This window comes from Bombina bombina, chromosome 2 (assembly GCF_027579735.1).
Source record: "Bombina bombina isolate aBomBom1 chromosome 2, aBomBom1.pri, whole genome shotgun sequence".
In the NCBI taxonomy this organism is placed as follows: Eukaryota; Metazoa; Chordata; class Amphibia; order Anura; family Bombinatoridae; genus Bombina; species Bombina bombina.
In genome coordinates this window covers 584,223,650-584,236,956 of record NC_069500.1, presented here as the reverse complement: position 1 = coordinate 584,236,956, position 13,307 = coordinate 584,223,650, and the positions used below count along the sequence as shown (strand labels likewise).

General features: G+C 40.3%; 1 protein-coding gene across 4 annotated transcripts in view; it reads left to right on the top strand.

Moving 5' to 3' along the window:
- VPS13A (vacuolar protein sorting 13 homolog A) overlaps positions 1–13,307 on the top strand; it is a 767,672-nt gene that overhangs the window by 52,194 nt on the left and 702,171 nt on the right. For all 4 annotated transcript variants that reach the window (XM_053702484.1, XM_053702483.1, XM_053702481.1 and 1 more), the window contains exons 3-6: positions 9,483–9,525; positions 9,828–9,923; positions 11,244–11,345; positions 12,882–12,991. In XM_053702484.1, the coding sequence (XP_053558459.1) occupies positions 9,483–9,525; positions 9,828–9,923; positions 11,244–11,345; positions 12,882–12,991 (351 nt within the window). The remainder of the gene's footprint in view (positions 1–9,482; positions 9,526–9,827; positions 9,924–11,243; positions 11,346–12,881; positions 12,992–13,307) is intronic.

Below are 13,307 nucleotides of genomic sequence, written 5' to 3'. Positions count from 1 at the left end.
AGGACCAAACAGAATAATTTTCTTTCCTTTCGAAACTTCAAGAGTGACGCAGCTTCAGCTTCCTCTAATGCAAAACAAGAGGGAAATTTCGTCCATTCAAAACCAGTCTGGAGACCTAACCAGGCTTGGAACAAGGGGAAGCAGGCCAAAAATCCCTGCTGCTGCCTCTAAGACAGCATGAAGGAGTAGCCCCCGATCCGGTACCGGATCTAGTAGGGGGCAGACTTTCTCTTTTCGCTCAGGCTTGGGCAAGAGACGTCCAGGATCCCTGGGCACTAGAGATTGTTTCCCAGGGATATCTTCTGGAATTCAAAGGTTCATCTCCAAAGGGGAGATTTCACCTCTCACAACTATCTGCAAACCAGATAAAGAGAGAGGCATTCTTACGTTGCGTTCAAGACCTTCTGGTTATGGGAGTGATCCACCCAGTTCCAAGGGAGGAACAGGGGCAGGGCTTCTATTCAAACCTGTTTATAGTTCCCAAAAAAGAGGGAACGTTCAGACCAATCTTGGATCTCAAGATCCTAAACAAATTTCTCAGGGTCCCATATTTCAAGATGGAGACAATCCGAACCATCCTCCCTATGATCCAGAAGGGTCAATATATGACTACCGTGGACTTAAAGGATGCTTATCTCCACATTCCTTTTCACATAGATCATCATCAGTTCCTCAGGTTCGCTTTCCTAGACAGGCATTACCAGTTTGTGGCTCTTCCCTTCGGGTTAGCCATGGCGCCAAGAATTTTTACGAAGGTTCTAGGGTCTCTACTGGCGGTTCTAAGGCCGCGGGGCATAGCGGTGGCTCCTTACCTAGACGACATCCTAATACAGGCGTCGACTTTTCAAATCATACGGACATTGTTCTGGCCTTTCTGAGGTCTCACGGGTGGAAGGTGAACAGAGAAAAGAGTTCACTCTCCCCTCTCCCAAGAGTTTCCTTCCTAGGAACTGATAGATTCAGTAGAAATGAAAATTTTTCTGACAGAGGTCAGGATATCAAAGCTTCTAACTTCTTGCCGTGCTCTTCATTCCACTTCTCGGCCGTCAGTGGCTCAGTGTATGGAAATTATCGGCCTGATGGTAGCGGCAATGGACATAGTTCCGTTTGCGCGCCTACATCTCAGACCACTGCAACTTTGCATGCTCAAACAGTGGGATGGGGACTACACAGATTTGTCTCCTCTGTTAAATCTGGATCAAGAGACCAGGGATTCTCTTCTCTGGTGGTTATCTCGGGTCCATCTGTTCAGGGGAATGACTTTCCGCAGGCCAGAGTGGACTATAGTGACGACAGATGCCAGCCTTCTGGGCTGGGGCGCAGTCTGGAATTCCCTGAAGGCTCAGGGTTCGTGGACTCAGGAGGAGGCCCTCCTTCCGATAAACATTCTGGAGCTAAGAGCGATATTCAATGCTCTTCAGGCTTGGCCTCAACTTGCTGCGGTCAGATTCATCAGATTTCCGTCGGACAATATCACGACTGTAGCCTATATCAACCATCAGGGGGGAACAAGGAGTCCCCTGGCAATGATGGAGGTTTCCAAGATAATTCTTTGGGCAGAGGTTCACTATTGCCATCTCTCAGCTATCCATATCCCAGGAGTAGAGAACTGGGAGGCGGACTTTCTAAGTCGGCAGACTTTTCATCCGGGGGAGTGGGAGCTCCATCCGTAGGTATTTGCCCAGCTGATTCAACTATGGGGCAAACCAGAACTGGATCTGATGGCGTCTCGTCAGAACGCCAAGCTTCCTCGTTACGGGTCCAGGTCAAGGGATCCCCAGGCAACGCTGATAGATGCTCTAGCAGTGCCCTGGTCCTTCAGCCTGGCTTATGTGTTTCCACCATTTCCTCTCCTCCCTCGTCTGATTGCCAAGATCAAGCAGGAGAGAGCTTCTGTGATTTTGATAGCACCTGCGTGGCCACGCAGGACTTGGTATGCAGATCTGGTGGACATGTCATCCTTTCCACCATGGACTCTGCCGCTGAGGCAAGACCTTCTACTCCAAGGTCCATTCAAACATCCAAATCTAATTTCTCTGCGTCTGACTGCTTGGAGATTGAACGCTTGATATTATCAAAACGTAGTTTCTCTGAGTCTGTCATTGATACCTTGATTCAGGCTCGAAAGCCTGTCACCAGGAAAATCTATCATAAGATATGGTGTAAATATCTTCATTGGTGTGAATCCAAGGGTTACTCGTGGAGTAAGGTCAGGATTCCTAGGATATTATCTTTTCTCCAAGAAGGATTGGAAAAGGGATTTTCAGCTAGTTCCTTAAAGGGACAGATTTCTACTCTGTCTATTCTTTTGCACAAGCGTCTGGCTGATGTTCCAGACGTTCAGGCGTTTTGTCAGGCTTTGGTTAGAATCAGGCCTGTGTTTAAACCTGTTGCTCCGCCATGGAGTTTAAATTTAGTTCTTAAAGTTCTTCAAGGGGTTCCGTTTGAACCTTTGCATTCCATAGATATCAAGCTTTTATCTTGGAAAGTTCTGTTCCTAGTAGCTATCTCTTCGGCTCGAAGAGTTTCAGAGTTATCTGCCTTACAGTGTGATTCCCCTTATCTGATCTTCCATGCAGATAAGGTAGTTTTGCATACCAAACCTGGGTTTCTTCCTAAGGTGGTATCTAATAAGAATATCAATCAGGAAATTGTTGTTCCGTCTCTGTGTCCTAATCCTTCTTCAAAGAAAGAACGTCTGTTGCACAATCTTGACGTGGTTCGTGCTTTAAAGTTTTATTTGCAAGCTACTAAGGATTTTCGTCAAACATCTGCATTGTTTGTTGTCTATTCTGGAAAGAGGAGAGGCCAAAAGGCTTCGGCAACTTCTCTTTCTTTTTGGCTGAGAAGCATAATCCGTTTAGCTTATGAGACTGCTGGCCAGCAGCCTCTTGAAAGAATTACAGCTCATTCTACTAGAGCGGTAGCTTCCACATGGGCTTTTAAACATGAGACCTCTGTTGAACAGATTTGTAAGGCGGCGACTTGGTCTTCGCTTCATACTTTTTCTAAATTCTACAAATGTGATACTTTTGCTTCCTCGGAGGCTATTTTTGGGAGAAAGGTCTTACAGGCAGTGGTGCCTTCCGTTTAAGTTCCTGCCTTGTCCCTCCCTTCATCCGTGTCCTAAAGTTTTGGTATTGGTATGCCACAAGTAATGGATGAACCCGTGGACTGGATACACCTTACAAGAGAAAACAAAATTTATGCTTACCTGATAAATTTCTTTCTCTTGTGGTGTATCCAGTCCACGGCCCGCCCTGTCACTTTAAGTCAGGTGTTTTTATTTTTAAAACTACAGTCATCACTGCACCCGATAGTTTCTCCTTTTTCTTACTTGTCTTAGGTCGAATGACTGGAGGTGGGGGTTAGGGGAGGAGCCATATAGACAGCTCTGCTGTGGGTGTCCTCTTGCAACTTCCTGTTGGGAAGGAGAATATCCCACAAGTAATGGATAAACCCGTGGACTGGATTCACCACAAGAGAAATAAATTTATCAAGTAAGCATAAATTTTGTTTTCTTTTACAAGATATACCGAGTCCACGGTTTCATCCTTTACTTGTGGGATATATTCCTCCTGCTAACAGGAAGTGGCAAAGAGCACCACAGCAGAGCTGCTATATAGCTCCTCCCCTAACTCCTCCCCCCAGTCATTCTTTTTGCCTATGCATAGTAGTAGGAAGGGTAAAGTTTATGTGGTGATAAAAAGATAGTTTATTTTTCTTCAATCAAGAGTTGTTTTTTTTTTAAATGGTACCGGTGTGTACTGTTTTTACTCTGGCATGATATGAAAGAAGAATCATGCCTTGAGTCTGATGATCTTAGCAGTAGTAACTAAGATCCATTTTTGTTCCCACAAGCGTTGCTGAGGAAGTACATGAGAAGTCTTCAGTAGGGGGGAACGAGTTCTTGCTACAAGCAATTTCAAGGTATGTGCAGTCACTTGCATTCTGAGGAGACATGATATATCAGAATTTGGCTGACATATTCCCCATGTGGGGCAGGGGTAAGCAGTAGTCCTTGTTTTAGTGTAAAAGACCTCTACACCATGGGTGTAATCTGCTAAGTTCTAGCTCGAGAACAGGGGCAGGGGTTTTATTCAAACCTTTTTGTGGTTCCCAAAAAAGAGGGAACCTTCAGACCAATTTTAGATCTCAAAGGTCTAAACAAGTTTCTCAGAGTCCCATCGTTCAAGATGGAGACCATTCGTACAATTCTGCCTATGATCCAGGAGGGTCAGTTCATGACCACGGTGGACCTGAAGGATGTGTATCTTCACGTCCCTATCCACAAGGATCATCATCAGTTCCTGCGATTTGCATTTCAGGACAAACATTATCAGTTTGTTGCCCTTCCCTTTGGGTTGGCCACGGCTCCAAGGATCTTCACAAAGGTTCTAGGGGCTCTTCTAGCGGTGCTCAGGCCACGAGGAATAGCAGTGGTGCCATATCTGGACGATATCTTGATCCAGGCGTCAACATTTCATCTATCAAAATCACACACGGAAATCGTGTTATCATTTCTGAGAACTCACGGTTGGAAAGTGAATGTAGAAAAGAGTTCACTAGTTCCACAGACAAGGGTTCCATTCCTGGGAACTCTGATAGATTCAGCAAGCATGAAAATATTTCTGACAGAAGTCAGAAAATCAAAGATTCTAAATACTTGCAGGGCTATGCAGTCTATTCATTGGCCATCAGTGGCTCAGTGTATGGAAGTGATCGGACTAATGGTAACGGCAATGGATATCATTCCGTTTGCTCGCTTTCATCTCAGACCACTACAACTGTGCATGTTCAGTCAGTGGAATGGGGATTATGCAAACTTATCTCCTCAGATAAATCTGGACCAAGAGACCAGAGACTCTCTTCGGTGGTGGTTGTCGCAGGGCAATCTGTCCCAAGGGATGTGGTTCCGCAGGCCATCTTGGGTGATAGTAACGACGGACGCCAGTCTTCTGGGGTGCAGTCTGGAATTCCCTGAAGGCTCAGGGTGTGTGGACTCAATTACCAATCAATATTCTGGAACTGAGAGCGATTTTCAATGCGCTGCTAGCGTGGCCTCAGTTGGCTTCGGCCAAATTCATAAGATTCTAGTCGGACAACATCACGACTGTGGCGTACATCAATCATCAGGGGGGAACAAGGAGTCCTCTAGCGATGATAGAAGTTTCAAAGATAATCCGATGGGCGGAGGCTCACTCTTGCCATCTGTCTGCGATCTATATCCCAGGAGTAGAGAACTGGGAAGCAGATTTTCTAACTCGTTAGACTTTTCATCCGGGGGAATGGGAACTTCCCCCGGAGGTGTTTGCAACCCTGATTCATCAGTGGGGCACACCGGAATTGGATCTGATGGCATCTCGACAGAATGCCAAACTTCCATGTTACGGGTCCAGGTCAAGGGATCCTCAGGCGGTGCTGATAGATGCCCTAGCAGTACCTTGGTCGTTCAACCTGGCTTATGTGTTTCCACCGTTTCCTCTCCTTCCTCGTGTGATTGCCAGAATCAAACAGGAGAGGGCTTCGGTAATTTTGATAGCGCCTGCGTGGCCACGCAGGACATTCTCATTAAAGGTCCTTTCCAACATCCAAATCTCACTTCTCTGCAACTGCTTGGAGATTGAACGCTTGATTTTTATCTAAGCGGGGTTTCTCTGAGCCGGTCATTGATACCCTGATTCAGGCTCGCAAGCCGGTCACTAGAAAAATTTACCTTAAGATATGGCGTAAATATCTTTATTGATGTGAATCCAAGGGTTACTCATGGAGTAAGGTTAGGATTCCTAGGATTTTGTCCTTTCTCCAAGAAGGTTTGGAGAAGGGTTTATCTGCTAGTTCATTGAAGGGACAAATCTCTGCTTTGTCAATTTTGCTTCACAAGCGTCTGGCAGATCTACCAGATGTTCAGGTTTTTTGCCAGGCTTTAATTAGAATCAAGCCTGTGTTTCAACCAATTGCTCCGCCATGGAGTTTGAATTTAGTTCTTAATGTTCTTCAAGGAGTTCCGTTTGAACCCATGCATTCCATAGATATTAAGCTGTTATCTTGGAAAGTTTTCTTTTTAGTTGCTATCTCTTCTGCTCGAAGAGTGTCTGAGCTTTCTGCATTGCAATATGATTCCCCTTATCTTATATTTCATTCTGATAAGGTGGTTTTGCGGACTAAACCTGGATTCCTTCCTAAGGTTGTTTCAAATAAGAATATTAACCAGGAAATTGTTGTTCCTTCTCTGTGTCCTAATCCTTCTTCAAAGAAGGAGCGTCTGTTGCATAACTTAGACGTGGTTCGTGCTTTGAAGTTTTACTTGCAAGCAACCAAGGATTTCCGTCAAACATCCTCTCTGTTTGTGGTTTATTCTGGAAAGCATAGAGGTCGAAAAGCTACAGCTACCTCTTTCTTTTTTTATTTTTTTTATTGAGGAAATACATTTTAAAATTGACATGCTTATATAGGCATACATAACAAGAAAAAAACAAAAAAGCAAAACACATGCCTGTCCATCTTAAATAACAGACCTCATTTTTGTCCCTGTAATTGGTATTGCAGACCACTCTTGGGTCTTCCATGTATATATAAACAAATAGGTAGGGATTATATAAAAGTAAAACAAATAAAAAGGAAGAGAAAACTTAGCTATACGATTCAAATATGATGAGATATGTTTGTTAAGGACCACAACTAAATTATACCGAATAATAATATTAATACAAATAGATTGCATCATGCTCTGACCTGCATCCCTCTGAGATTTAAATGACATATCTGCTGGTTAAGTGTTGTATATTTGGGGCATTTAATGAGTTGAGGCTATGAATTAGCGTTTTACGAAATAAAATAGTTTAGCTAGATGAATTGACTAGGAACCTGGACACCAGTGCAGGAATAATTGCAAACAAGAGTAGAGCCATATTATGATCTTCTACTTGCAGGGACTTCAGCTAATATGTGTTGCGCTCATATTCTGCAGCTCCGGCCGCTAGCCACAGAACACAGTACTTGTATTTCCTTAGTCCCGCATTTGGGAGTATTATAAATGTGTTAGTAACCATGCTTATTGTACAACTATTCTAGTGTGGGAGACAATAAAAAGTGTTACCAGGTCTAGGCTTCAAAGTAGTGGTTAAAGCTAAGGCAGGTCAATTAATTTTTCTAATTGATAAAGACATAAGAGACAATAATATTTAACATTTAAACATCAAACTGTGATAAAGAAAAAATAAGCCATACTCATTACATTAATTACACTGAATAACATCAAATGTCCCATTGTTGTGTGCCATAGCACCACACAGTCATTTTAATATGAGTGGTAATATGAGGTGTTGCAGGTAGTATAGCTTCCAGTTGGCAATTAAAAAACTCTTCAAGTATATACAAACATAATAGGAAATAACATTCAAACATTAAACTATAAAGAAACAAACTAGTTATACTTGATACCGTTAAATGTCCTGCTGTTATGGAACAAGGCCTTCTAAAGTAGTGGTAGGATAAATCAAGTCACTGTTGCGTTAGTGTCCCCAGGATTCAATGTGTAAGTGAAAGTTAGATAAGTTCCTTGACTTAATGTGTTACAATAGGCCGAAAGAAGATAGTATCCTGAGTTATCTTCATGTGGTGTTCCTTTCGGGGCATTCATCAAGTGCGAGTTATCGGTCATTTGAAATATTACTTCAAATCCCCCACAGCTCTCAATATGTGCCTCCAACGCAGCATCGATAACAGTCCCAGAGTAGTTCAATATATTGGCTGTAGTCTCACAGGAGCTCCCCTCAAACTCCCGCGGTCCCAAGTCCATCAGTATCTGACCTCCTATCTGAGATATTGTTTCAGGAGTCCCCATTACATTTGACATTTCAGCTTTACTCTGTGCCGACTCCAGCTTATGTGATGCCGCGTGAGGGCCGCATGATACCTCCGGAGGTTCTGTGCCACGCCGCGGACCACACTGTGAGGAAGAAATTGCGTATATGCAGCTGAGCCTTATAAGTAGACGATCATTTACAGGATAATTAACCGACAGTGGCTCACTTACGGGCATGGTTGGTGCATTCTCTGTATCATGATGGGTTTTCATTGGGTCCAGTCGTGCACCAATGCTGCGTATCTGTTGCCAGGTTTCTGGAGGTGCAATAGATGGTATTATAGAAGCTTGTTTATGATAAAGAAGCTGTAACATATGTTCCGATGATGCTTTATCTATCAATTTTTGCATTAGGGTCTCAAGTATCTGGAAGTGCGCATCATGTCGCTGCCACATGGTCTCAGCCGCCATATTTGCCGTCCAATATGAAACTATAGTGAGAAGTATCTTAGATGCGAGTTGATGCTAGGTTATGGATGTTATGCTGTATATGGAAAGATGCTTTTTCTGTTGTGGTCAGTTACCTCGGCGTGCCAAGGGGGGAATGCTGCCTGTTTCAAGCCGCCGCTTCAGGCCTATCTGATCCAATCCTGGGCTCTAGTGTCACAAATACAGCCGGAAGACAGTGTTATGCTCACTGTAGGGCGATGTAATATCGTTATAGACAGAGTTGTATTACAGCTGTAAAATATAGACAATAATCGGCGGATTATTGGTCAATCTACTGGAGCTCACGGAGAGTGCGACCGTTCAGGATTGCTGCTAGGACATGCCCCCTACCTCTTTCTTTTTGGCTGAAAAGCATCATACGTTTGGCATACGAGACTGCTGGACAGCAGCCTCCTGAGAAGATTACGGCACATTCCACCAGGGCTGTGGCTTCCACATGGGCTTTTAAAAATGATGCTTCTGTTGAACAGATCTGTAAGGCTGCGACTTGGTCCTCCCTTCATACTTTTTCCAAATTTTCCAAATTTGATACTTTTGCTTCTTCTGAGGCTATTTTTGTGAGAAAGGTGCTTCAAGCAGTGGTGCCTTCCGTTTAGGTTCCTGTCTTGTGCCTCCCTTTCATCCGTGTCCTAAAGCTTTGGTATTGGTATCCCACAAGTAAAAACCGTGGACTCTGTATATCTTGTAAAAGAAAAGGAAATTTATGCTTACCTGATAAATTGATTTCTTTTACGATATACCGAGTCCACGGCCCACCCTGTCTTTTTGAGCAGGACTTATTTTTATATAAACTTAAGTTACGTCTGCACCTTAATGGTTCTTTCCCTTTCTCTTCCTATACCTTTGGTCGAATGACTGGGGGAGGAGTTAGGGGAGGAGCTATATAGCACCTCTGCTGTGGTGCTCTTTGCCACTTCCTGTTAGCAGGAGGAATATATCCCACAAGTAAAGGATGAAACCGTGGACTCGGTATATCGTAAAATAAATCAATTTATCAGGTAAGCATAAATTTCCTTTTTCAATGACTAAAAACTATTTTTTTTTTAAAATTGAACATTTTTTTTATTTAAATATTAAAGCTCCCAAAAATACCTTAAAAATAAAGCTTGATGTTTTGCATATAAGTATCTGATAACTGTCAAACATATGTATTTTTCCCAATTAGAGCCAGCTGGATGTGCCATTTAAAGTAAAGGCAGGTCATATCGGTAAGTGACAGAGTTTCTCACTACATGCATATAAAATAAAATGCCTATGTAACTTACACTTTTTATATAATTCCATATATTCTTGTTGACATCCTCTTAATATTGTGCTTGTTTAAGTTTCTTCTGCATACAATTAAATATTGAGAAAGGAGTCACATTTGTACCATATTGGCATTTTGTCCCCATCTCTCTGTTATGCTATATAAGCAGATCTCTATATATTCACTTCAAATAACTAAGCACTTTAAGAACAGTTTGTTTTGGCATCAAAACCAAATCCTGTCTCTGCTTTTGTACTGCAGGAAAGCTTGATCTAAAAATCCCCTGGAAGAATCTGTATACTCAGCCAGTGGAAGCTGTTTTGGATGGAGTTTATTTACTTATAGTGCCAATTGCCAGTAAGTTAATGTAAATAAAGTTGTTTAAACAGAGAATATTTATTTTGTTCTTTTACTTTATTTGGTTTGAATGTGAATTGCATTTTGATTATTTGTTTTGTAGGCTATGGCAGCTTTCTAAACTTATTGTTGATTTGGTTTTAAATTACCTCTTAATACCAGATATGGCTGCAGTGCAACTATATGACATGAGCTGCAACTCTTAACTGGTAGCCAAAAGGTTATTGTCAATTAAATTATGAATCTGTGATGCGAAACACATTGCTTTTAAGTGCAATTATCAATTCATTTTGAATAGTGATCACATTGCATACATTGGAATACATTTAGCATTTTTTGGTCAGCTGTTTCTTGAATCAATTAAAGGGACATTATACACTCATTTTTTTTTTTTTGCATAAATGTTTTGTAGATCTATTTATATAGCCCATAAAGTTTTTTTTTTTAAATAAATGTATAGTTTTGCTTATTTTTAAATAACATTGCTCTGATTTTCAGACTCCTAACCAAGCCCCAAAGTTTTATGTGAATACTGTCAAATACCTTCTCCAGCTTGCTCCTGTTTGTGTAAATGGTCTTTTCATATGCAAAAGAAGGGGGAGGGGGGAGTGTCTTATTTCCCACTTGCAGTGGACTTTCCAACTGCCTTTTCAACAAAGCTAAACTGAAAGCTTCTAAGTAAGTTTTTAAACATTTTTATACTGGATTTTTATATCAGTATCTGTGCATCTTTTTCTTTATAGTAGTGTCTATTACATGCAGTTATATGAAAATGAGTGTATACTGTCCCTTTGACTTGCCTATATTTATGCTGATATATTGTAGCTCTGTATCACTTTGTTTTTTGGCTGAAAAGAAATTAAAGGGACAAGAAACCTTATTTTTTTCTTTAATGATTCAGACAGAGCATACCATTAAAATACACCCCCCAAAACCCTTCTATTATTAAATTGATTTTATTTTCATGGTATCATTTGTTAAAAAGATGGTAGGTAGGCTTAAGGGTGTGCATGAGTATGGGGCACTATTTGGAAGCAGTTTTTTTGCAAGAATACAGTTAACCGTGTTAGATATTTGCAAGAGCATTCAATGGCAGCAGTGTTTGCTGACATGTAACGCGCCTATCTATGCCTTTCAACAAAGATTACCCAATTGAATAAAGCAAATTTGATAATAGTATAAACTTTTTTTTAAAAACTGAATGCTTTGTTTAAATGACGGAAGAAAAATTCTAGTGTCCCTTTTTTTAAACACAGTGGTCTCTGCTTGAAACACTATTAACATCTTTAATGAAAGTTATTTGATCAAATTTGCATTTAGGTATAAAGTATGATGCTGAGAAAGAAGATAAACAGTTTATGGAAGCAAGGCAAAGGGAACTGCAACGGATTGAAGAAGCGAAACAAAAGGTTGCTGATCAAGGTAATGGCATTCTGAATAGTCAGAGTGTGCTGTTAAAGGCATTTTTCTAGCTCTCTGCTGTAGAGAATCTTGGCCATGGCCAAAAAAATTCTTACGTCTAAAATGTATTTTTCCCCTCAAAGTTTTATGTATTGTTGTTTACCTTCAAACTATGGAGCTAAAATGAGTGAATTTCAGATTTGTATAGAAGCTGTTTGTTATACTCCTGCATTAACACAAACACTTCTAGCAAAAGCTGTCCGCATGTACTGTGCACATAGAGCATATGAAATGCTTGCCAAGGCACAGTAAAAGCTGTCACTGAAACAGCAAAAATGCTTTAAGTAAAAGCGGAACTAATACATATGCATTTCATTTTTTTTTGACTACCATGTTGCTTTTAAATGTGTCATATTTCCCAACCTAAGACTCGGTGGTCACAGTGTGACCGTCAAATGCAATTTATTTGTGTCTTCTCTTCTTCAGTCTTAAAGGGATACTAAACCCAAATGTTATCTTTTATGATTCAGATGCAATCTGTATGCAATTTATGATTCAGATGCAATCTGTATGCAATTTTAAAGCAACTTTCTAATTTACTCCTATTATCAATTTTTCGTTGTTCTCTTGCTATCTTTATTTAAAAAAGCAGGAATCTAGACTATGGAACTGGCCACTTTTTTGGTTCAGCACCCTGGATAGAGGTTGCTGATTGGTGGGTACATTTAGCCACCAATCAGCATGCAAAACCCAGGGGTTGAACCAAAAATGGGCCGGCTCCTAAGCTTACATTCTTGGTTTTCATATAAAGATAGCAAGAGAACGAAGACAAATTGATAACAGGAGTAAATTAGAAAGTTGCTTAAAATTGCCTGCTCTATCAGAATCATGAAATAAATAATTTGGGTTTAGTATCCCTTTGATAAAGTGTGCGTTTGAACCAGGGATGATGTTTTCCATGATTAGAGAAAATAACTAATGTATGCTTATTGAAATATATATACTGTATGCTTATTGGAATATATAATGTATGCTTATTGGAATATACTGTATGCTAATTAATATAGAAGACACAAAATTGGTGATGGTCATATATATCTGTGTGGGTCTGTATAATAAAAGACACATTGACTCCTAAAAGCACAACATACATTTTTCTTAAATTATTACCCTGGCCCTATGAATAAAAACAATTATAAATTTAGCCAATTGTGTTAATAGGTTGGATACTACTGACTTAGACTAAATTTATTAATACAATATTTATTGTTGCAGTCACCTCTTTTTTTGTTCACTGATAAAACTTGTACTTGTAAAGGTCTTTAGTTTGTTCTCAAACTGAAAGTCTGTTTAGTTTGGCTCTGCTTCAGTGCTGACCGTGTATTAATTGAATATTTATTATTAAACGCCTGCATGAATCAGTGTCTGTGAATACTCAGACCTAGAATGCTTTTTTCTGATCAATACCTTTTTATTGTACAGATAAACAAACCTTTTAGATTTGCATATATTTCCATTAGATATATGACATTAGGTAGAGTTTTCTTTCTCGTTTAGAAAAGCCAAAGGAAGAAAAACAGGACACTTTTGTAGAAAAACTAGTCACTCAGGTTATCAAGAATCTCCAGGTGAAGATTTCCAATATTCACATTCGATATGAAGATGATGTAAGTACAGACGGAGCATATTCTTACTGTTTTACTAAGAGGGGTATATTGTATACACTCTTCTCCCCAGGACCTATCTAATGGGCACACCACACAACTGATTTTACTGACCACCCAGTTAAAATTTAAGCCAATATTACATTGAAATATGCTATTACATTTTCTCAATGCTTTTGCACAAATTATCATTGAAATTATTTATGTTAAATTATACTATTAATTTGTGCTTTGTATAGCTTGAATAACATTTATAAATAAGATAAAATGTTGTTGTATTGCAAAGTGTTACATTACTACCACCCTGCTAACAACATTT